This window comes from Temnothorax longispinosus, chromosome 1 (assembly GCF_030848805.1).
Source record: "Temnothorax longispinosus isolate EJ_2023e chromosome 1, Tlon_JGU_v1, whole genome shotgun sequence".
In the NCBI taxonomy this organism is placed as follows: domain Eukaryota; kingdom Metazoa; phylum Arthropoda; class Insecta; order Hymenoptera; family Formicidae; genus Temnothorax; species Temnothorax longispinosus.
The window spans coordinates 6,597,945-6,618,693 of record NC_092358.1 but is presented as its reverse complement, the minus strand read 5'-3'; the positions used below and the strand labels follow the sequence as shown (position 1 = coordinate 6,618,693).

The window sequence follows — 20,749 nt, the reverse complement described above, 5'->3', positions numbered from 1 at the left end:
TATATTTGTACAATACGAAACAGAATATAAATTTATTTTTATTTATACTGACTACAATCCCTTGTTATAATAAACTTTATCCGGATGTTTGCGCTGACCCATTTTCTCTCGAAATATTTCGTACTCCTCCGGACATATTTTTAACATTTCCGGTGTCATCGAGCTTAATAGGAAAAACATGTTGCTGTCTTTATTTAATACATTCCTTATTTAAAAAAGAATTAATTCTTTTATTCAAAAGTATTCAGAATTAATTTAAACTCTTACTTTCTCTGCGGAAAAATGGCGAGCGCCGAAGGGATCATGACCAGCAAGCTAAGGAGAAAAAGGGACATTTGTTAATTATACTTGCGCCAGAGATTTTTCTTATCAACACTTGCGTCATTTGTGCGGGATTGCGCAATATCAATTTACGTAAACACGCTGTGAGACTTACCAGAGCGTGCATAAGCCAATTTCGACGGGAAATGTGATCCACGGACGAACTTGGTAGAAGCAATACGATCGCATGCGTTGCGTGATGATCGGGATCATCAGCATTCCGGGCGCGGCCATTATTATCCTTGTGAAGATGCACTCGGAGATACCCTTGACGGCGGCCACCTGCGACTTCATGATGCACACCTCGTCACCGTTCTTGACGAATATGGGAATACCCCGTTCGATCTCCCGTTGCCGCATGATGGGGAGATTTACCATGTTGCCGGCAGCCACCGCGCAAAACGGAGCGAATCTCTGCGATGAAGAAGACAATCTCTTGAACCCTCATCGATCTTGCGTTCCTCTTTGCGTTGTTACAATTAATTTTCCGTTATTTAAAAAGAAAAAGAAATCCAAATACTTAAAAAATGACAAGTAAAATAATCGAAAGTCTTGAGATCGCGAATTATATTAGATTTACGGTTTTATAGAATTTTATTAGTTGTCATTTTCTTAAGATTAGAAGAAAACTGAGACATTGTTTGATGACGTCTCTTAAACGTTCGTATGAATAAAACAGGAAATTCGGGAAAGAACGAGGAATTAGATTTAGAGTGAATTAACTGCAAAGAGAGTGCCTCTGGTGGAGAACAGCTTTCTGAATCCCAAAGCGGCCGCGCAACTCGCCGCGGTGGCGAGCACGAACGCCTGCCGGATAACGTCGGTGTCCTGCGGCTCGTCGCTCATCGCGTTTCGATTAGTGTAATTGACAAATGCGTTGAGGCCTTGATTAACCAGCTGGCAGGCTATCACGCCGAAGGCGGATCTGAAGGAAATATCGTGCACGATAGAAATAGAATCGTACGGGAATCGATTGATCGCGGGGGAATTCGTGCGCGTGGGACGGTTATTTATTATTTGTCTAGAAAGTTAACTTGTAGAAGGTCAACATGGCAGCGGTGAGGGCGACGGAACCAGGCAACTGGAAGGACATTCTCCCTATCACGTGCATGAGCTCGCCGTTGTCGGGATGGAAGGCGCTATCCTTGAGCTTCTTCGCGTAGATTATGTCCTTTCTTTGCAAGCCCTCCGGCTCCTTCCCGGCTCTGAATAACAGTCGAACGATAAATAATAATAAACATTAACGTTTTAAACATAAATTATTATAACTATATAATTTAATATAATTGTATTAATTATATCATGTGTTATATATGTATATTACATATTATATATAATTGTATTATATAAATTATTATATATAATATGTGACATATTATATTATTATATAATAATTATGTATTATTTTTTTAAATAATCCTTACAATAAACTTGATTTCTTTAAAAATTGAAACGCTAACAAATTGATTTGAGAAGAGATTTGTGAAAAAATTAATTTAGAGAAAGAAGGAGAGAGAGAGAAAAAGCTTTATCATTACAACTTACTTGTAGTCCTCGCAGAGCTTTTTTGCTTCCCACAATTTGTCCTCCGGCACGAGTATCGTGCGGCAGTCGGTGATGAAGGCGTAATGCATCCATCTTCCGAGATACGTGTCCTGGTTCCAAAGTGGTTTATCAACGTCGATCCTATCTTCGGATTCATCACCTCCAAGTTTGCCACTCTTCCCCTTCATCGCCAGTCGCCCAACTAATCGCGTCTCTCTCGTTATTTTCGAATTTACGATTAAAAATACTAGTATAAGCAAAAATATATACATACGCAGAAATGACAGCTACGATATAATGCAGAAGAGACTGTGCTAAATAAATTTTTGAAACAGCTATGCTGACAGTTTAGACGGATTGAAGATAAAAGGCGCGTGATAATTCCGATATGATTTCCAGCATTCTTTGTTCTCATAGCATTTATTTAGTATGTTTATAAATGGCACTCTGTCACAACGGTATTTCACAGTACATCGTGAACTTATAATCAAAACCCTCGATATAAAACATAAAGATAGATCATGCGTTTTCAATATCACGTATAGACAGGAAAGGAGCAAGGCTGCTGGTTTCGTTCTTTTACTACTCGTTGCTCTGACAACCGCTTGTACATATTTTCAAGACATATGGCAATATGTCAGATGTAAAAAAAGTATTATCCCAAAAATTAATTATGAAAATAATTTTTTATCATGTTTTTGGTAATAGTTTATTAATGAGTGACCATGATTAAAGGCCGTAGATTAATTATGAAAACAATTTCATTGTGTCCTTTAATGTTTTTGATAACGTTTATTAATAAGTGACTATTTAGTAGTTCATTAATAGGTGACGAAAGGCCTTCGGCTGATGATAGAAAAATTATTAATCGAGATAAACGTGAACATTTATTTTCACATTGACACCCATGTTTCACAGTTTATATTAAATTATATATTCACTAATTCGCAATGATTTGGCAATTCTGAATTTTTCTTACAGAGTAATAGAGAGCTCCGCGGAAAGCATTTGGTGCACTGTATACAATACATTCGAATTTCATGTCCGCGGGGGTCTCGTAAGCGTCGTCTAACAATGGCAACAAGAGTATGCAGTAAGACGTAAGCAGTAAGCTATTGACCAATCACAGTCGATTATTCTCCTCAAATTTGATTGTGATTGGTCAATTCTTACGACTCACGACTTTACGACCGCATTGTAGACTTAGCATTAAGTGTCACATGAATATATGTAAATATTATAAATACAAATGCGGGCGGATTGCCGGCCTAAGAAACGTTGATGCGAGGCAGGTTGTATCTGTTCTCTAGGACTCTCGAGAGAGTTCGCTCGAGTTCGCGAGTTGGGATGGTAAACCGGACGTACGGTGTTAATTGTTATTGCTAAAGGCGTGAACAACACCGTTTTTTTTCCATTAACGAATCCTCTTTCGTTTAACTTAATACAATAAACATATGGGAATAGATATGACAAATAGGATTGAAGATGCTCAAAGAGGATCCGGGAGTACTAGAAACGATTGGTAAGTGAATTTTAATCTGCTAATTTTATACACGCAAGTTTAAACGATCGGTGAGTAAATTTAAATATTTTTGTAGTGAAAGTTGCAGTGTGGATTAGCTGAATTTAGTAAATTTGTAATAAATAAATAGAAAAATTATGTAAATTATATAAAAGTGCATGTTAAATACGAATATAATATTTAAAAAGACCAAAATAAAGGTTGGTTAAATCGAATAAAAATGATTTATTTTATAAGCAACGTTTGTATTTCTGTAAAGTTTATTTTATTTACATGTCAACGCTATATAATTTCTCTTGTAAAATCAATATCAGATTTTGTTTCTACATATAGAAAAGCGAGAGAGGCAGTTATACTGTGCCGCGCATTCAAATTTTACGTCCTTTATTTTACAGACAAAGGAAAGATGAATTTAATCATAAACGTGGACAAATATGTGTTACAGAAAGTATAGAATAATTGCACGACCGTTTCAAATCTTCACGAAAATGTTTACCGACGAGATGTGTTCGTCAATCTTCAAGAAATATTAGGCTTGTTCGCGTTGCTTGAAATACCCAAACATTTTTGCACTTGAAATGAGATAAATATATATTCGGCCGTTGGAGAGAGAGAAAGCGAAGATGCTGAGTGCAAAAAGTGCAAGCAACGCGAACGGACCCATTGATACGAAGCAAACCGTGTCCTCTACGACTTACTGAAGTACAAATCCGCAGGTTGTCGATAAATTACACGCTCAGTCTATTGTTAACGTCGTCAGCGTAAGCTTTAACTTGAAAGATTAAACTGACAATAAAATGATCAGTTATGTGGAATATGTTTTTATCATACATCTATTTGACCTGTGGATGTCATTATTTAAGATACCTTTAGAAGAATCAATGATTGTCGGCGAGTATCTTGAAATGCTCATACAGTGCTTGTATTTTATCTTTTTTATTATACTATTAGTTTTTTTATGATAATTGCTTTGACAAAATGTACCTCTAAAATTATAATCAAGTTTTCGGAGAAATACGTAGGTTTTAATGTAGCAAGATAACGTGAAAACAATTCTGAAGAAATCTCGGAAAAATGTTTAAATGACCGGTGAGTGAATCTTAAAATTGATATACTTTCTTATACGAGAAAAAATTTCAAACGTGTTTTGATTGTATCTAAGAAATTTATTACAGAAAATAGTAGAAGATTAAAGACGAGACTTGTAAGTCTGAAGACTTGTACTATGTACCAAAATAATGATTATAGTTAATTGAAATAAGTGAGATTTATTTTAATAGCGATATCTTGTCTCGACACGTTCATCATTTGTACACTAATTACAGTTTCGATATGTATGTACATCAATTTGTTTCTTTTTTGGAAATCGGCACATTCTCTATCAGACTTTAAATGCAGCAAACAATTGCTGCATGCAGTCAGAATTTCGCGTTCAGTATAGCTAAAGTAATAACGTAAACATGAACGTGCATGATCGTACGCCGAATAATTCGAAACTTTTATCCGCAAATTGCTCGCCAATTTATAAGAAATATTGACGCGAAACAAATTTGTTTTCTAGAACTCTTCGAAGTTAGTACAATGGAATAATCGATTGTGGTGATAAATCGTATATACGCATTATATGTTAACATAATATGAATATGAGGCGTATATAGTTCCTTCAATTTTTTATGGACATAGAATTTATTATGGACATAAAATGTAGGACGTTACTAGGATGCGAATTACTAGGATCCATTATTCAATTACGCTTTAAATATGGTATTCTTTATTGCTAATGTGGAATTTTTGGTTTCAACTTATGCAATTTTCATTCGCAAACAAGCGTAACAGCAGAATTGCAAAGAAGTCTCTGAGAGAATCTCTGACCGGTGAGTTGAATCTTCTATTATTTTTATACATTATCTCGGCAATTTATTTCATTTATTAATTTGTTTACTGACTTCATCAAACCGTTATAATTCTGCTGATCAAATGTCGAAATCAAAGAAATTATGTGGAGCTCTGAAAATTTTTTGAAGATATGCCATTTTTATTCTCGCACGTGAATTTCGTGTTCGATGTCCTGAAATAATAGAAATCCGGGATAAAATTTTATATATATAAAATATATTCATATATGTTTTTTTTCCGTTGTACAATATCTGTATATGTAATATATACTTCGTATATATAAAAGTATATATAAAGTTTGTACATAAAAAAATAATTAGAAAAATAACTTTGCATTGTTCTTTTTACAAAAAGTAAAATTGGAGTAATATTATACAATATTCTATACATGTAATCTATAATTATATATAATCATATTTTATATACGATTATTTATATTTATATATAATTATATATAATTATATATAATTATATATAAACAAGTTTTTTTTCATTTCTTTAAACTTTTATTTTTTGCCAAAAGAATAAATAAAAATTATTCTTTTAATTATTTTTTAAGTCTTCTTATTATTTTTCTGGTATATACGAACAGCGATTATACAAGAGAAAGAAAACATATATAGACATATTTTATATATGAACGACTTTTTCCCGCGAATAGAAGTAATAGAAGTGATAGAAGTAATAGAAATGTAAACATAAATGCGGAAACAGGTATACACGACCAAATTCCGTCGCGAGACAATAAAATATTTTGAGAAATATTGACACGAAATAGATCGTATTTGTCGTCCAAGCTCTCTCCAAAAGTCGTTGATCACGATAATCAGTCGTGCACTTAGCGAGTACTGTTAATTGTGCGCTAACATCATTAATAATCACGAAATGGACATTTTACAGATACATATATAGATTTTTCTTATTTTTACATATATATGTACCTTGTCGCACTTGTGCATTATTTGATTACTTATTTATTTGCAAGAACATGGTCTGTTTACATTGAAGATTAGATTTTAAAATAAGACAAAACTAACCATATGTGAAAAGGACTGGAATATCTCTAAGTGGCCGTAAGTAAATCTTGAATTAATATTTTCATACTCAGAACGAAGTTTCGAACATTCGTTGAATATAATATTTATAGTAATATTTTTATTAACGTCATGTGTTACAGTGTTAACATTTGTTTGAATTACTTGATGATTTGAAGCAATAGCCAAGCGACTGATAACGAAGTGGATGAAAATGACGAAGTAGAAACTTTAGATATCGTTACTTTTCTCTTTCGTACTCAATACTTTAACGCATCATTGGTTTTGGTATGCCTTTGCCAATTGATTTGAGTGATCACATCAAGTTGAAGTTACCTAAATTCATATTCAAATAAAATGATATAACCGGAAATATTCGAATGGGGTTAAACAATTTCCGAGCAATTGGTAAGTTCCTCTCGAATTTATATCCTCATGCATAAAATGAAATTCGGAGCTCGGAGCGTTCATTGACTGCGTCGAATAATGTTCGTAACGAGGGAATAGCATCGGAAAGCAATTATCGTAAGACATATTTAAAATTTGCTTTTTGATATTTAAAAGAAACGGGCTTCGCTTACGTGAACGATCATATTTCTTTCAATCAATCGCATATATTTGTTAAAAATACAAAATAATTATCATGCGGTAATAAATAACGCAAACATTATTGATGATATGCTATTAATTTAACTTTCCAATTTACATGACTTGAGACATAATATTAAACACGGTTCATTGACTGCGTCGAATAATGTTCGTAACGAGGGAATAGCATCAGAAAGCAATTATCGTAAGACATATTTAAAATTTGCTTTTTGATATTTAAAAGAAACGGGCTTCGCTTACGTGAACGATCATATTTCTTTCAATCAATCGCATATATTTGTTAAAAATATGAAATAATTATCATGCGGTAATAAATAACGCGAACATTATTGATGATATGCTATTAATTCAACTTTCCAATTTACATGACTTGAGACATAATATTAAACACGGTAGAAAACGAAATGTTAATAATTGCATATAAGTTTGTACAGTTTGCATCTAATGGTGTAGCGGATATATAAGGATAGATTAGAGATGAGATAAATTCTAATTGCATTTAAAAGTTTAAAAATTGGGGATTAATTATATTAATCGAAAGAATTTGTCCCTTTGCACGCATCATTTTGTTTAAACTCAAATTCGCTCATTCTGTTACGGAAATAATTTTCAGAATTTAATTATATTGATTAGCTTTAAGACACAATTATTGCATTATGTGTATTCAAATGTCGCGTCCAATATCTCCAACTAAGTGTAAATGTAAATATAATCCTACAATTAACACACGATCTTTGCAAAAATTTTATCGGCAAATTATAGTTTTCAAGAAACATATTGCTGTTGTAGATCTCTCGGTGCCTTCCAGGACCTGAAATGGATCTTGAAATTTACAGAACCGAATCGCAGATTTCGTTGTCAAACCCGCGTACACAGTGTATATTATTGACATTTAAAATCCAAGTTTTTCGATAACAATCGAAATGTGGGGTTTTTTCCTCCTTCTACGATGCGATATTATACAACGCAAATATTACTTAAAATGATATTATATATTTATACCCAGTGCTTGGAGAATTTTGCCAATTCAGCTGTTATGTTAATTTATATCATATTATAACAGAGACAGAAATTAAACTTATCTCACTTATTTTAAACAATCGGCGAATAAATTTAAATATTTTTATAGTGAAAGTTGCAGTGTGGATTAGCTGAATTTAGTAAATTTGTAATAAATAAATAGAAAAATTATGTAAATTATGTAAAAGTGCATGTTAAATACAAATATAATATTTAAAAAGAGCAAAATAAAGATTGGTTAAATCGAATAAAAATGATTTATTTTAAAAGCAACGTTTGTATTTCTGTAAAGTTTATTTTATTTACATGTCAACGCTATATAATTTTTCTTGTAAAATCAATATCAGATTTTGTTTCTACATATAGAAAAGCGAGAGTGGCAGTTATACTGTGCCGCGCATTCAAATTCCACGTCCTTTATTTTGCAGACAAAGGAAAGATAAATTTAATCATAAACATGGACAAATATGTGTTACAGAAAGTATAGAATAATTGCACGACCGTTTCAAATCTTCGCGAAAATGTTTACCGACGAGATGTTCGTCAATCTTCGAGAAATATTGACACGAAGCAAACCGTGTCCTCTACGACTTACTGAAGTACGAATCCGCAGGTTGTCGATAAATTACACGCTCAGTCTATTGTTAACGTCGTCAGCGTAAGCTTTAACTTGAAAGATTAAACTGACAATAAAATGATCGCGAGAATTGTGAAATATCTTTTGATAATATATCTATTTAACCTGTTGATGTCATTAATTAAGACACACTTAGAAGGATCAATAACTGTCGGCGAGTTTCTTGAAATGCTCATATCTTCTTATTTAGCGGTACTGGTATGGTCGAGATTATGAAATCACCTACAATAAAAATACAATGATGCAAGAGAATCATAATATAATGGAATAATGTGACTATAATTGCTAATTGAAGAAACAATTGCAAAAGAATTTCTAAATATTCGGTGAGTGAAACTGGAATTGATACTTTTATGCAAGAAAAAAAAATTTGGCGCGTACGTATGTTGTCTGTGTTCGACAAACTAATTATTTCCGAAGAGTAGATAAGATATTTTAAATTGTGAATATTAAAATAATGGTCAATTAATCCAAGGAAATTTGATATGATTCATCTTGATTCTCAACAATTAAAATACTTTATTTCTACATTGTTTTTTTAATTATACGTCTTTTTACAATAGTTCAAAAAAATTAATATTTGTCTATAGGGTGATTCCAAAAGACGATTGCTATGCTGTGTATTCAAATTTCGCATCCGGTACCTCAGAGATGACGCAAACATAACACACAAATCAAAATAGTTATACAAATAGTTATACAATCAAGATAGTTATACAAATTATAGGACAAATATTTTTTCAAAAATGTTCTAAAATAATAATGTCCAGCTTTTGGCAAGATTGTCTTTATATAGTTTTAAAGAAACATCTCTCTCAGGTGGAGTGCATCTCAAAAGCATTCAACGTCATTGATTGCTATTATTAATTATATTAACCATCATTATTGAAAGCCTCTCAATAATTTGAAATAATGAATACTACGATAACAAAATGCTATGACAGTGCTTGTATTTTATCTTTTTGATTATACTATTAGTTCTTTTATGATAATTGCTTTGACAAAATGTATCTCTGAAATTATAATTAAGTTTTCGGAGAAATAGGTTTTAATGAAGCAAAGATAACGTGAAAACAATTCTGAAGAAATCTCGGAAAAATGTTTAAATGACCGGTGAGTGAATCTTAAAATTGATATACTTTCCTATACGAGAAAAAATTTCAAACGTGTTTTGATTGTATCTAAAAAAAACTTATTACAGAAAGGGGTAGAAGATTGAAGACGAGACTTGTATAAAGTCTGAAAGACTTGTACTATGTACCAAAATAATGATTAGTTAATTGGAATAAGCGAGATTTATTTTAATTGCGATATCTTGTCTCGACACGTTCATCATTTGTACACTGATTACAGTTTCGATTACATCAATTCGTTTCTTTTTTTGGAAATCGGCAGATTCTCTATCAAATTTTAAATGCAGCAAACAATTGCTCCATCCAGTCAGAATTTCGCGTTCACTATGCTAAGGTAATAATGTAAACATGAACGTGCATGATCATACGCCAAATGATTTGAAACTTTTATCCGCAAGTTGCTCGCCAATTTATAAGAAATATTGACGTGAAACAAATTTGTTTTCTAGTTCTCTTCGAAGTTAGTATACAATGGAATAATCGATTGTGGTGATAAATCGTGTGCATTATAATGTTAACATAATATGAGACGTATATAGTTCCTGCAGTTTTTTATGGACATAGGAATTTATTATGGACAATTTATTATGGACATAAAATGTAGGACGTTACTACGATGCGAATTATTCAATTACGCTTTAGATATGGTATTCTTTGCTATATAATGTGGAATTTTTGGTTTCGACTTATGCAATTTTCATTCACAAACAAGCGTAACAGCAGAATTGCAAAGAAGTCTCTGAGAGAATCTCTGACCGGTGAGTTGAATCTTCTATTATTTTTATGCATTATCTCAGCAATTTATTTCATTTATTAATTTGTTTACCGACTTCATCAAACCGTTATAATTCTGCTGATCAAATGTCGAAATCAAAGAAATTATGTGGAGCTCTGAAAATTTTTTGCAGATATGCCATTTTTGTTCTCGCACGTGAATTTCGTGTTCGATGTCCTGAAGTAATAGAAAAATCCGGGATAAAATTTTATATAATATAAAATATATCCATATATCCATACGTTTTCTTTCCGCGAATTGTACTACAATATCTGTATATATATATAATATATACTTCGTATATATAAAAGTATATATAAAGTTTGTATGTACATAAAAAAATAATTAGAAAAATAACTTTGTATTGTTCTTTTTACAAAAAGTAAAATTGGAGTAATATTATACAATATTCTATACATGTTATCTATAATTGTAGAAAACATGTATCTAGACATATTTTATGTATGAACGACTTTTTTCCGCGAATAGAAGTAATATAAATGTAAACATAAATGCGGAAACAGGTATACACGACCAAATTCCGTCGCGAGACAATAAAATATTTTGTGAAATATTGACACGAAATAGATCGTATTTGTCCTCCAAGCTCTCTCCAAAAGTCGGTGATCGCGATAATCAGTCGTGCACTTAGTGAGTATACTGTTAATTGTGCGCTAACATCATTAATTCAAGATTTTCGATAACTTGAAGCAATCGGTACATGACTGTATAATCACGAAATGGACATATATTTTACAGATACATATACAGATTTTTCTTATTTTTACACTTATATACGTTGTCGCACTTCTACATTTATTTGATTACTTATTTATTTGCAAGAACGTGGTCTGTTTACACTGAAGATCAGATTTTAGAATAAGACAAAACTAACCATATGTGAAATGGACTAGAATATTTCTAAGTGGCCGTAAGTAGATCTTGAATTAATATTTTCATTAATATTTCATCAGAACAAAGTTTCGAACATTCGTTGAATATAATATCTACAGTAATATTTTTAATTAACGTCATGTGTTACAGTGTTAACATTTGTTTGAATTATTTGATGATTTGAAGCAATAGCCAAACGACTGATAACGAAATGGATGAAAATGACGAAGAAACTTTAGATATCGTTACTTTTCTCTTTCGTACTCAATACTTTAACGCATCATTGGTTTTGGTATCCCTTTGCCAATTGATTTGACTGATCACATCAAGCTTAAGTTACCTAAATTCATATTCAAATGAAATGATATAACCGGAAATATTCGAATGGAGTTAAACAATTTTCAAGCAATTGGTAAGTTTCTCTTGAATTTATATCCTTATGCATGACATGAAATTCGGAGCTCGGAGCGTTCATTGACTGCGCCGAATAATGTTCGTAACGAAAGAATAGAAATGAAAAGGGATTAAAGGAATGAAATAGATTTAGATTGTTTGAGAACACGAAAAGGCAGTTAATCGGAAGAAACGCGCGCGATTATCTCGGCAACGGCATTCGTCTCTGCACTGTTTACTTTATTTGTTTGATTCAGGACAGATCTTTCTTCCCGAAAATCAGCACCCCCAAAATTCATTTGAATAAAATCGCTGGAAACGGCAGCCGCTACCCGGCTTCCCATACGCACGAGTTTAAATCTCGTCTTCTAAGAGCGATGAAAACGTAAATATAAACTCATGGACGGAAACGCGATCGCTTCGAAATGTCGCGCATGACTTTTATCGAGACGCTTCCCAATCTCGCGAAAACATTGGCGTGAGACAGTACGCGTAAAATCCTCGGGATCCCTCGAAATTCATACGATCAAGTCGCCGAACATAATAAATTGCGCGTACAGTGCGTGCTGTGTTAATATAGTGTTTAACAATCCGCTAATTTAAAACAGCAAGCAACGCCACATGATAGCGAAATGGAGCTTTTCGGCGAAATGAATGTGATTCTCGTTTTAGTAACTGTCATAACTGTTCTCTTGCTGCTTTTCTGCTATCAGTTAATGTGAGAGTACGCGAATGATGTTGAAGGGAAACACCTCTGTTCTCCTGTTTTAATCCGATCTATTTTCAAGGACGACATAACTGGAGAATATTCGGACAAATTTTCGAGCAGTTAAATGTAAGTAAATGTCGAACCGATATTTTTCTACGTGAAATGGAGTGTGTATTAAATTGCATCCAGCAATTTCATGGCGGAAAAGAGAAATTAAGATAAAGACGAGATAAATTCGAATTGCTCGCTGACTCATAAATGGCAGCTATATAGTCGACAGAAATGTGATTATTTATCTCGGCGACCTTCATCTCTATTGCACGATTCACTATATTTGTACAGTAATTATATATCAATTCGTTACAATTTTGCCTTCTAACTTGGTTAGAAAATCTCTGCTCTCAGGATTTATTTGGATAGAGTTGCTCGAAACAGCGGTTCGCACGCGTGAGAATTCGTATTTTGCGTTCAATTTCTCGAAAAAAAAAAACGAAACTGTAGATAAACACAAACATGGAACACGCGATCATCTTGAAATGTCACGAAGCGGCAGGGTGTTCGACAAACTATTCGTTTATCGGAATTCTTCGAGGATCGCACGATCCAGTCGCCGATTAGGATAATAAATCCCGAGCATGGTGTCTATTAATAGTGTAAAATGTTGGACCTAGAAACATTAGTCATAGAGATATCCGCTGTTACTTTCATAATTGTACTTATATTTATGTTGTGGTTTCTCTGCTGCTTGATTAATATTTTGAGGAAAGACTGTTGCGAGGTTTACTGGGATTCAGGATTAACGTAACTGTAGCTTGCCGAGGAGGAAAATTCATAATCGTAAGTGAATCTTAAATTGGTATTAATATGCACGAAATGAAATTCGGAACATTACATTGCGTCTTGTGACTTTGCGGCGAGAGGGGTGAAATTAAGATAAATTAAAGATGAGATAAATTCGAATTGTGCTTGTGGATACGGAAAATGGTGGTAAATTAGCCGAGAGAAATATGACCATTCGTTTTGGCAACGTTCGCCTCGCTGCATAGATGATTTTATTTATACACCAATTCGCTACAATTCTTCCCTCGAAATTAGTAGAATCCGTTATATAAAGTGGCTTCGAAAGAGTAAGTCGCTATCCTCAGACGAATTCGAAGTTTAGTTTCGCGTTCGGTTTTCCTTCATCAAAAAAGTAAATTCTTCATTTTCAACACATTAAATATTTGGAGGTTCAAATTTTACACAAAATTAAGTTTCTATTAAACTAAGGCTCATCTAAAATTACTTAAAAAACTGGAACTCCTTTACTTATTTACAACCTAATTAATCGGGAAATGTTTTCTATTAAATACCTAATAATACCTAAATCTAAGTTTTTGAGGAGAAGCAAGTCAATTTCAAACTCGTCGAAGAATACATTATAACGATTCTCATATTTTCCGAATCACCTTTTTGTTTACCTCGTCCCGTTTCCCTTATTGCTCAGAGGGGTAACGGCAGTATGCGAAACATATTGAGATGTATATGAAATCTGTCGATTTATCCGTTAGATGTACTTCGAGATTTTGATAGAACATTGTCGTACCTGTGTATGTTCGGTCAATTGCGAAAAAAAGAAGACCGAAGGTCAAGATGACGACGCGGACTCGAAACAGCACATTGAAAAAGTTATACAAAATCAGAGCTAATAATGGCTTCCTAACTAAGTCGGTACTCGACGGACAGTGTCTAAGAGGTAGTAGCAACAATGCTTTCTTAACGTGGTCAACAAGGTTCCTTAGCTTTTTCTTCTCCTTCTTCTTCTCACCTAATCAATTCTTCCGTCCGCCACGCCTCTTCATCGAGGACGTACACTGAGGGCAGTACCACTTCCCCTTGGGCGGCGCGGTGATGCCCACACATGGATAATGGAACCATTCAAAGGGGCACTAAAAGCAATCGTTATACATCTATCCGCTTGTAATTTATTTGGAAGATGCCGACGAGTCTTACGTCTGAATTGTCACAAGCAACCATGTCGCCGTACGACACTTGATTGCATATGCAATAGCGCGGCTCGTTCGGATCGTATGTCCAATCTGGATTGTCCGGGTCCACTACTTGCGTAGTTGTGGTAACCACCGGTGGTGACACGGGTTGTTGCACCGTAGCTGCGATCACGCTCGAACTCGGCACGGTGGCTGTTACTTTTCTAAAATTCGTAACAGCAATTTGTTACTTAAACAATTACCGTACAGAAAATTAATTCTTCCACAAAATTAAATAAAAAATTGTATAGCACCCCTAATTTAACAGAGATTTTAAATCTAATATCTATGACTATCTAACTGCTAAGACTGTCTAGTCTTTTAATTAAAAACATTTATTTTAGAAATATCTAATTCAGTATAATTGATCTATTATCTAAATTATTGATACTTCCATAAAGAGAATTAATAAGACAAATTTAGTTGATATTTGCTTCTTCTTTTTACACATCTCATGTACTTTTTATGCTTTTTTGTGGTCTCCTGTATGGCGGCGATGGCGGTTTGCGCCGCGCCGGCGAGTTCCCTGCTGAATTCCGCGGCGTGTACGCCGCCGGTGTTAATGGCCTCATAGCTCGCCTTTAGACTGGCGGATCGTCTGCCCTGTTGCATTGATTGCGTAGCAGCGATCGCCTGTGACGCGGCCGCTGCAATAGCATTACCGCCGGCACCGATATGGCCGAGATTATAGCATACCGATCCCACAGAATTGGCAATCGCTGCCGGCGCCGGCGCGACACTACTCGTCGCGATAATAGGCGTGGAATTCGCTGACGCTGGTCGTGACTCCGGTAGACTCGTCGTCGCTGGCAACTTCTCAATTGCCAGCCTCTTCTCGACCGACGTAGAAGATGCATTGGAGTCCCGTCGCTTCTCCGACCGAGCTAAAATTTATTTAAAATTTGGAAATTACATCTGAAAATTGTTACACATTACGATTTTATCCCATTTAGAATAAGTTTATAATTAGTGCTTAGTGAATTTTACAGATTATCCTGAAGTAACCTGATAATGTTGCGATTTATGTGAGTTTAACGTAATAATACATCTTTCGTCTAACGTGAATTGAAAATTCGCATTATTAGGGACATTACACTTACAATGGCTGTGATTGTCCCGCGTTCTGCTTGGAGTAAAACTGTAACGATTTTCTTTTTGGCTACTATTCGTAGGTGGCTGGTCCAGCTCCAGTGATCTCTTCTCCAGGATCTCGGTGATGCCCTTATTGTCCGCCTCTAATTCCATCTTGAACTTGTGCAGCTCCTGATCGAGCCTCCTCAGGTACCTGTCCACCAAGTCGTACATCTGATTGGCTAAGTGGACCTTCTCATCGGCATCCTCCAGAGTCTTATAGTACTCTTTCCTGATAGCCTCGTATTCCGCCTCCTTTTCACTGAGCTTCATCTTCTTGGCGTTGGAAAAGAACGTCTTCACTTTCTTTTCCAGGCTATCCATGGAATCTGCGGACAGATTTGACATTAGTTTTACATGAATTATTCTTGTTGTCGCTTTTATTAGTTTTAACTATTGTATCGAACGATACACACTTTGTACACCAAGATCCATCTCCCTCATCTCGGTAAACCGGTCCCTTAACTCCTGTGGAAGATGCTCGATCACTGAAACCGTAAGACAGACATCAGCAAAGAGAGATCATTATCAACTTCTAAACTTCAACATACAATTATTCCTGAATTAGTTTCTTACGTATTACTCTTCCGCATTGTTTATTTTATTCCCGACAATCTCTGTGATTAATATAATGTAACGAGTCTTTCGATTGCTACACAATTTTATATCAAACTATCTATTTCATCTACTTTATTCGCAAACAAATATTAAATCTATAGTATAAAAATCAGTACTCCTCCTTAGGATTGTAATATTTCATTATTACTATTCACCCTCATATTCGTGTTGACAAAAAAAAATACATTGTTACTCAGTACATCGGAGTTGTACTACTCTAGAGGAGGGATTTTTAATGAATTTTTAATTAGTTCTGGAAAGGCATGAAGACAATGAAATTTAACGTCGAGCCCGCAGATTTGAATGATAATTTATTAATCTTTTTCGGCAACGCGCGTCTCGCCGTGCCGACCAGACACCGCGCCTAACCTCTCGACGCGAGGTCGAGGGCACGACCTCGCCGTCGCATTTTACGACGGAATCGCGGGCGGGTCGCGATCGGCGCGCAAAAGGAGGCGCGGATCGCGGACCGTAAATAAAAATGGCTGCGTTCGCCGCGGGCCCGCGCGGGCGAGTCGGGCCTTTTTAGGTTAGCCGCGCGACCACGGAACGGAGGTTAGGATCTCGCGGGCGAGCCGTGCGCGCCGCATTTCGTACGCACTTTCGACGTAATCCTCGAGGTAGAGCATCTTCCCGCGCCGCCGATCGTCCGCGATTGGTATACTTGACTAGGATCCGCCGCACGTCGCCGGGTAGCCGCAGAACAACGCGGTATTTTACGGGGAAACTCGTCGGCCGACCGAGAGCGTGTCCGCGCGCGTCCGACCCCTCCGCATTCGCATTTTCGGAGCCCACGCTCTCGACGCGCTCTCGGCGCCCTCGTGCCCGTCGGCCGGGGCGCTCGGCCGGGATTTCTTGGAGGTGGGCGACCGTCGCTACGACGAGGTTTGTCGTACGACAACGCGGATCGGGCGAAGCGGCTTTGGTTTGGGATTATTTGGAGCATCGTCGTTGTGTACCTCGCCATATTGCGCGAAGGGCGCCAGGGACGTAGCTCCTATTTAGGAGCCCGGTGCCCGATCGGAGGAATATTTAAAGATCCGTGACACGCGCTCCTTTGCTCGCTCTCCGATTTAAATTGCCGATTGTCGGGGAATCTCGGATCATTCGTTTGTGCGTTTAATTTTCGAACGGCTCTGCAAAATTCGCGCTCCTAAATATTGTCGAGGAAAAAAAAACTAGAAAACGAGATTTTTTTCTTTTCTTGTTTCATACGATAAATCTTTTCGAGATTCGTACATTTATATTTTTTTACTAAATTCACTTTTGGATCGATCCTCGGAGGAGATAAAGCACGTTTCAGAAGTCGCGAGTTAAATTTTGTCGACTTTCCTTTCAATTAAATTTTGGGAAGATTCGTCTTGCATTGAAAAAAATGTGATGTTATTTTCTTTTTCAGCGCGATGATACGACGAAGTCCGACTCGGATAGAAATGCGCCTGGACGACCTGCAGGTGTACGAGGAAATAAGAAAAGTGCACGAGTCCAAAAAGGATCCCGAGAGGAAAGCGTCATCGTCCATGAACCCGCCCACGTGGGGCGGCAAGATCCCTCAGAGCGAGATTCAGGATCGCATCGGTTACGTGCCGCAACATCCGGCCAGTCACAATCGAACCGCGACATAGCAGCCGACTCGGGATACGAATCACAGCATGAATAAACAGCAGCCAAAAATTATGCGTTTCAACAGAATTTTGATTTCAAGCTATTCGGCACATTTATACGAATATGATTTATATACGACGTACTTACATAAAAAAATTAAGACCGTTTCTTTTATCCAATGAATTCGTTCTCCGTAATTAATCACACTGGTTATGATCCAGAAATCATAATCCTAAGGACAGTTTTTACAATATGACGTTGCTTTTATTTACAAAATGTAATCGCTATGTGTGAAATATACAAAGTTAATGGACGATATCTGATATCTTCTTCTTCTTTTTCACTTTCATCGGCATAGGTCCTGGCATCTTGAATACCGTGCTTAAAAAAGTTTCAATAAATCACAATTATCGTTTATGACATACACAAAATGTATTAATACATAATACGTACTATGTATTAAGGACATTCACCGGTCCTTATACTAGAGAAAATTGATTTTCTATAGATTTTCTTGAAACTGCGAATATACGTACGTTAATTTAGGTGTGCTTTATGCGTGGTATAAACTTCAGTACCTCTTGCGGTATAAAAAATCAAGCTACTGAGCCTCAAAGTTTCAACTCTTACTAAATTTTGGTAAAAATTGAAACTTTGAGGCTCAGTAGCTTGATTTTTTATACCGCAGGAGGTACTGAAATTTATACCACGCATAAAGCACACCTAAATTAACGTATATTCAATTCACAGTTTCAAGAAAATATAGAATTTCGATTTTCTCTAGTACAAGGACCGGTGAACGTCCTTAATATACAGTATAATCAATATATCAGCTACGAAAATACTTACTGACAAGTAGTGCATATTGGACTGAATTTGCAGAAGACTATAAAAAAGATAAAGACACCTTTTTAATATAAATAAATTTATCAATGTCTTAACATCGGTGTTTAAATGTTTTCTACATTGTTTCACATTGATTAAAATTGACTCTTGACATTGCTAACTAGACGTAACTTTAGAGCAATACCTACTTGACAAACATATGGAACAAACATATCCAATATCAATAAGTTCCTGATGGCAAAAGCACGCTGCCCTGTAATCCACCTTCACTGGCGGAGGAAGAACTAATTTTGACCTAACGCTGGGATCCGGCAGAAACACCCACTAAAGTATTTAAAAAGAAACAAATTAATTGTGGTGTACATAATAATCGCGTTTGCGTCAATTGTAATAAAATTAAGCAATGAATAACTCACCAGTAAATACTGCAGCAATCCAGCAAGCTGTGGTACTTTCAGATAATTGCCGCCGCTTATGTCGCAGCCCTGCTGCAAAAGCGTCAGCTCCTGATCCAGGCTGCATACATCCAAAATAACATTCTGGAAGTAAACCAAATAGATTCCTTTGCGTTACAAATCGTCTCGATCCTGTCGTTATAATAATATAAAAAAACAAATCGAGACAAAAACCATTCTCTGTGCGGTGAAGAATATGTTCATGTAGTTCATGTACTGCGTGGCGGAGTCATTGCTGGCAGTGATCACCAATATTCTGGGATGCAGCTTCTGGCCGGCGATCTTATCTCGCTCCAAACGAGCGATATAGCACAACGCCATACTGAGCGCGCCGGAGATGAGACTTTCCATGTATGGGACATCCATGGAAATCTCACTGACGACCTGCTGCAATTGCTGACGCACCGTGCGCTCCACCATGGTAAACTTTTCATACTGCCCATCCATCTGCCTTATTTCTACTGCATTTTCACAGGGATAGAGGAACTTGGCACTGTGGCCGTGGCATGCCATTATCGCCAGTTCATTATTGGACGACTGCATAAGATGTGCATTGGCAAAGACGATTGTAGAATCTAAACATTGCGACAGTATCCTTGTTTCTTGCTTCACTATCCGCTGCATCGGATTGACGTCCAGAACGATTACCAGCAAGCTTGTCTCTATTTCTGCAAATTTACAAGCAGATGAGTAAACAGAGGTCGGATAAATAATTGCAATTCTACAAAATTGATGTAGGGACGTTAATGTACCAGACGACATTTTGCTGGAGTCTCTTTCTTTTTTAAATCACTTTCTTTTCAATTAAAAAATTTCTTTATTTTAATCATAAAGTTTCTCTATTCTGTTATTTCTCCGGTATAGAAATAATTAGAGGTTAAAATAAACAAACATCAGATCTCCCATCCACTATGCAACAATGCAGCCACTGCTGTGCAAACTGCAAGTGCACACTGCACACTTGACAGTCTTGACACTACTGGCGAGTGGCGACAGTGGCGACAGTGTGAAAAAATTTAGATTGAATTTGTGAGATGTTATCTAGCGTAGGAACACATTCATCAACAATCGAACAAAGAAATTATCATCGGTAAACAAATTTTTGCAAGAGAAAAATTTAAATTATTATATAAAAATTATTATAAAAACAAATAGTTGATAATTATATAAATTTAGTAAATTTATTATTTTTAAAAAAGTTTATAAATAAATTATATATATATATATATATATATATATATATATATATATATATATATATATATATATATATGTAAATATAATGTAATTTGTCACTATATTTAAATAATAATTTTTTAAATGTTACATATATAAATTTTATACACATAAAATTAATTTTTAAAACATTTAAAAAACAAATGTAATTTATTACTATTTATATACTTAATTAATAATATATTTATTAGTTAAATATATATTATTAAAAATTTTGAGTATTATTAATTATATGTTTAATTAAACTATTATGTGTAAACATAACTGTGTAAAATTCCAATCAACAATTACTAGTAGCAACAAAAATTGAAATCTCGTTCGCGTGCTTCGGAAGGCAACCATG

The 20,749-nt window shown here is 35.3% G+C and overlaps 4 protein-coding genes and 2 long non-coding RNA genes across 9 annotated transcripts; 3 read left to right on the top strand and 3 right to left on the bottom strand.

Annotated features, from left to right (window-relative positions):
* Nucleotides 1-25: 25 nt before the first annotated feature.
* Nucleotides 26-2,626, bottom strand: LOC139807940 (sideroflexin-2-like). Its single transcript, XM_071769459.1, has 7 exons — nucleotides 2,141-2,626; nucleotides 1,867-2,068; nucleotides 1,356-1,526; nucleotides 1,045-1,246; nucleotides 437-735; nucleotides 268-315; nucleotides 26-163 (listed from the first exon to the last, which is right to left on the bottom strand). The coding sequence occupies exons 2-7, from the start codon at nucleotides 2,052-2,054 to the stop codon at nucleotides 52-54; spliced, it is 1,020 nt and encodes a 339-aa protein (XP_071625560.1). The 5' UTR covers nucleotides 2,055-2,068; nucleotides 2,141-2,626; the 3' UTR covers nucleotides 26-51.
* A 3,242-nt stretch (nucleotides 2,627-5,868) lies between these two features.
* On the top strand, nucleotides 5,869-8,164 carry LOC139811497 (uncharacterized). Its single transcript, XR_011731654.1, has 3 exons — nucleotides 5,869-6,357; nucleotides 6,462-6,726; nucleotides 7,717-8,164. It is a non-coding gene; the product is annotated as an uncharacterized lncRNA (long non-coding RNA).
* Nucleotides 8,165-8,227: 63 nt separating this feature from the next.
* Nucleotides 8,228-11,418, top strand: LOC139808742 (uncharacterized). Of its 2 annotated transcripts, none has more exons than XR_011730934.1 (3): nucleotides 8,228-8,910; nucleotides 9,175-10,475; nucleotides 10,626-11,418. It is a non-coding gene; the product is annotated as an uncharacterized lncRNA (long non-coding RNA). The 2 variants fall into 2 exon arrangements; XR_011730935.1 differs by having other exon boundaries at nucleotides 8,228-9,697; nucleotides 9,786-10,475.
* Nucleotides 11,419-13,502: 2,084 nt separating this feature from the next.
* Ing3 (inhibitor of growth family, member 3) lies at nucleotides 13,503-17,337 on the bottom strand. Of its 3 annotated transcripts, XM_071771031.1 has the most exons (7): nucleotides 16,866-17,337; nucleotides 16,063-16,134; nucleotides 15,616-15,975; nucleotides 14,976-15,399; nucleotides 14,481-14,679; nucleotides 14,296-14,416; nucleotides 13,503-13,667 (listed from the first exon to the last, which is right to left on the bottom strand). In XM_071771031.1, the coding sequence occupies exons 1-6, from the start codon at nucleotides 16,891-16,893 to the stop codon at nucleotides 14,300-14,302; spliced, it is 1,200 nt and encodes a 399-aa protein (XP_071627132.1). In that variant the 5' UTR covers nucleotides 16,894-17,337; the 3' UTR covers nucleotides 13,503-13,667; nucleotides 14,296-14,299. The 3 variants fall into 3 exon arrangements, with proteins under 3 accessions (XP_071627132.1, XP_071627122.1, XP_071627142.1); XM_071771021.1 differs by having other exon boundaries at nucleotides 13,503-14,416; nucleotides 16,866-17,336; XM_071771041.1 differs by lacking the exon at nucleotides 16,866-17,337 and adding an exon at nucleotides 16,223-16,389 and having other exon boundaries at nucleotides 13,503-14,416.
* On the top strand, nucleotides 16,633-18,187 carry LOC139808739 (anaphase-promoting complex subunit CDC26). Its single transcript, XM_071771068.1, has 2 exons — nucleotides 16,633-16,774; nucleotides 17,664-18,187. Exons 1-2 carry the CDS (start codon nucleotides 16,746-16,748, stop codon nucleotides 17,887-17,889), a joined length of 255 nt encoding a protein of 84 aa, XP_071627169.1. The 5' UTR covers nucleotides 16,633-16,745; the 3' UTR covers nucleotides 17,890-18,187.
* Nucleotides 18,107-20,137, bottom strand: Tfb4 (transcription factor B4). Its single transcript, XM_071771055.1, has 6 exons — nucleotides 19,923-20,137; nucleotides 19,345-19,838; nucleotides 19,132-19,254; nucleotides 18,904-19,039; nucleotides 18,719-18,755; nucleotides 18,107-18,250 (listed from the first exon to the last, which is right to left on the bottom strand). The coding sequence occupies exons 1-6, from the start codon at nucleotides 19,930-19,932 to the stop codon at nucleotides 18,175-18,177; spliced, it is 876 nt and encodes a 291-aa protein (XP_071627156.1). The 5' UTR covers nucleotides 19,933-20,137; the 3' UTR covers nucleotides 18,107-18,174.
* Nucleotides 20,138-20,749: the final 612 nt, after the last annotated feature.

What these genes read in the sequence shown, in the direction of transcription:
- LOC139807940 (XM_071769459.1), bottom strand. Translation starts at nt 2,054, where the DNA reads ATGAAGGGGAAGAGTGGCAAACTTGGAGGTGATGAATCCGAAGATAGG. An exon ending in AAGCTCTGCGAGGACTACAA is followed by an intron (nt 1,527 to 1,866) that starts GTAAGTTGTAAT and finishes ACTGTTATTCAG; the next exon opens with AGCCGGGAAGGAGCCGGAGG. An exon ending in GCCATTTTTCCGCAGAGAAA is followed by an intron (nt 164 to 267) that starts GTAAGAGTTTAA and finishes TTTCCTATTAAG; the next exon opens with CTCGATGACACCGGAAATGT.
- LOC139808739 (XM_071771068.1), top strand. Translation starts at nt 16,746, where the DNA reads ATGGCTGCGTTCGCCGCGGGCCCGCGCGG. An exon ending in TTCGCCGCGGGCCCGCGCGG is followed by an intron (nt 16,775 to 17,663) that starts GCGAGTCGGGCC and finishes TTTCTTTTTCAG; the next exon opens with CGCGATGATACGACGAAGTC.
- Ing3 (XM_071771031.1), bottom strand. Translation starts at nt 16,893, where the DNA reads ATGCTCTACCTCGAGGATTACGTCGAAA. An exon ending in CCTCGAGGATTACGTCGAAA is followed by an intron (nt 16,135 to 16,865) that starts GTGCGTACGAAA and finishes TTACGGTTTCAG; the next exon opens with TGATCGAGCATCTTCCACAG. An exon ending in GATGGATCTTGGTGTACAAA is followed by an intron (nt 15,976 to 16,062) that starts GTGTGTATCGTT and finishes ATCTGTCCGCAG; the next exon opens with ATTCCATGGATAGCCTGGAA.
- Tfb4 (XM_071771055.1), bottom strand. An exon ending in GATTGCTGCAGTATTTACTG is followed by an intron (nt 19,040 to 19,131) that starts GTGAGTTATTCA and finishes TAAATACTTTAG; the next exon opens with TGGGTGTTTCTGCCGGATCC. An exon ending in CCAATATGCACTACTTGTCA is followed by an intron (nt 18,251 to 18,718) that starts GTAAGTATTTTC and finishes AACTTTTTTAAG; the next exon opens with CACGGTATTCAAGATGCCAG.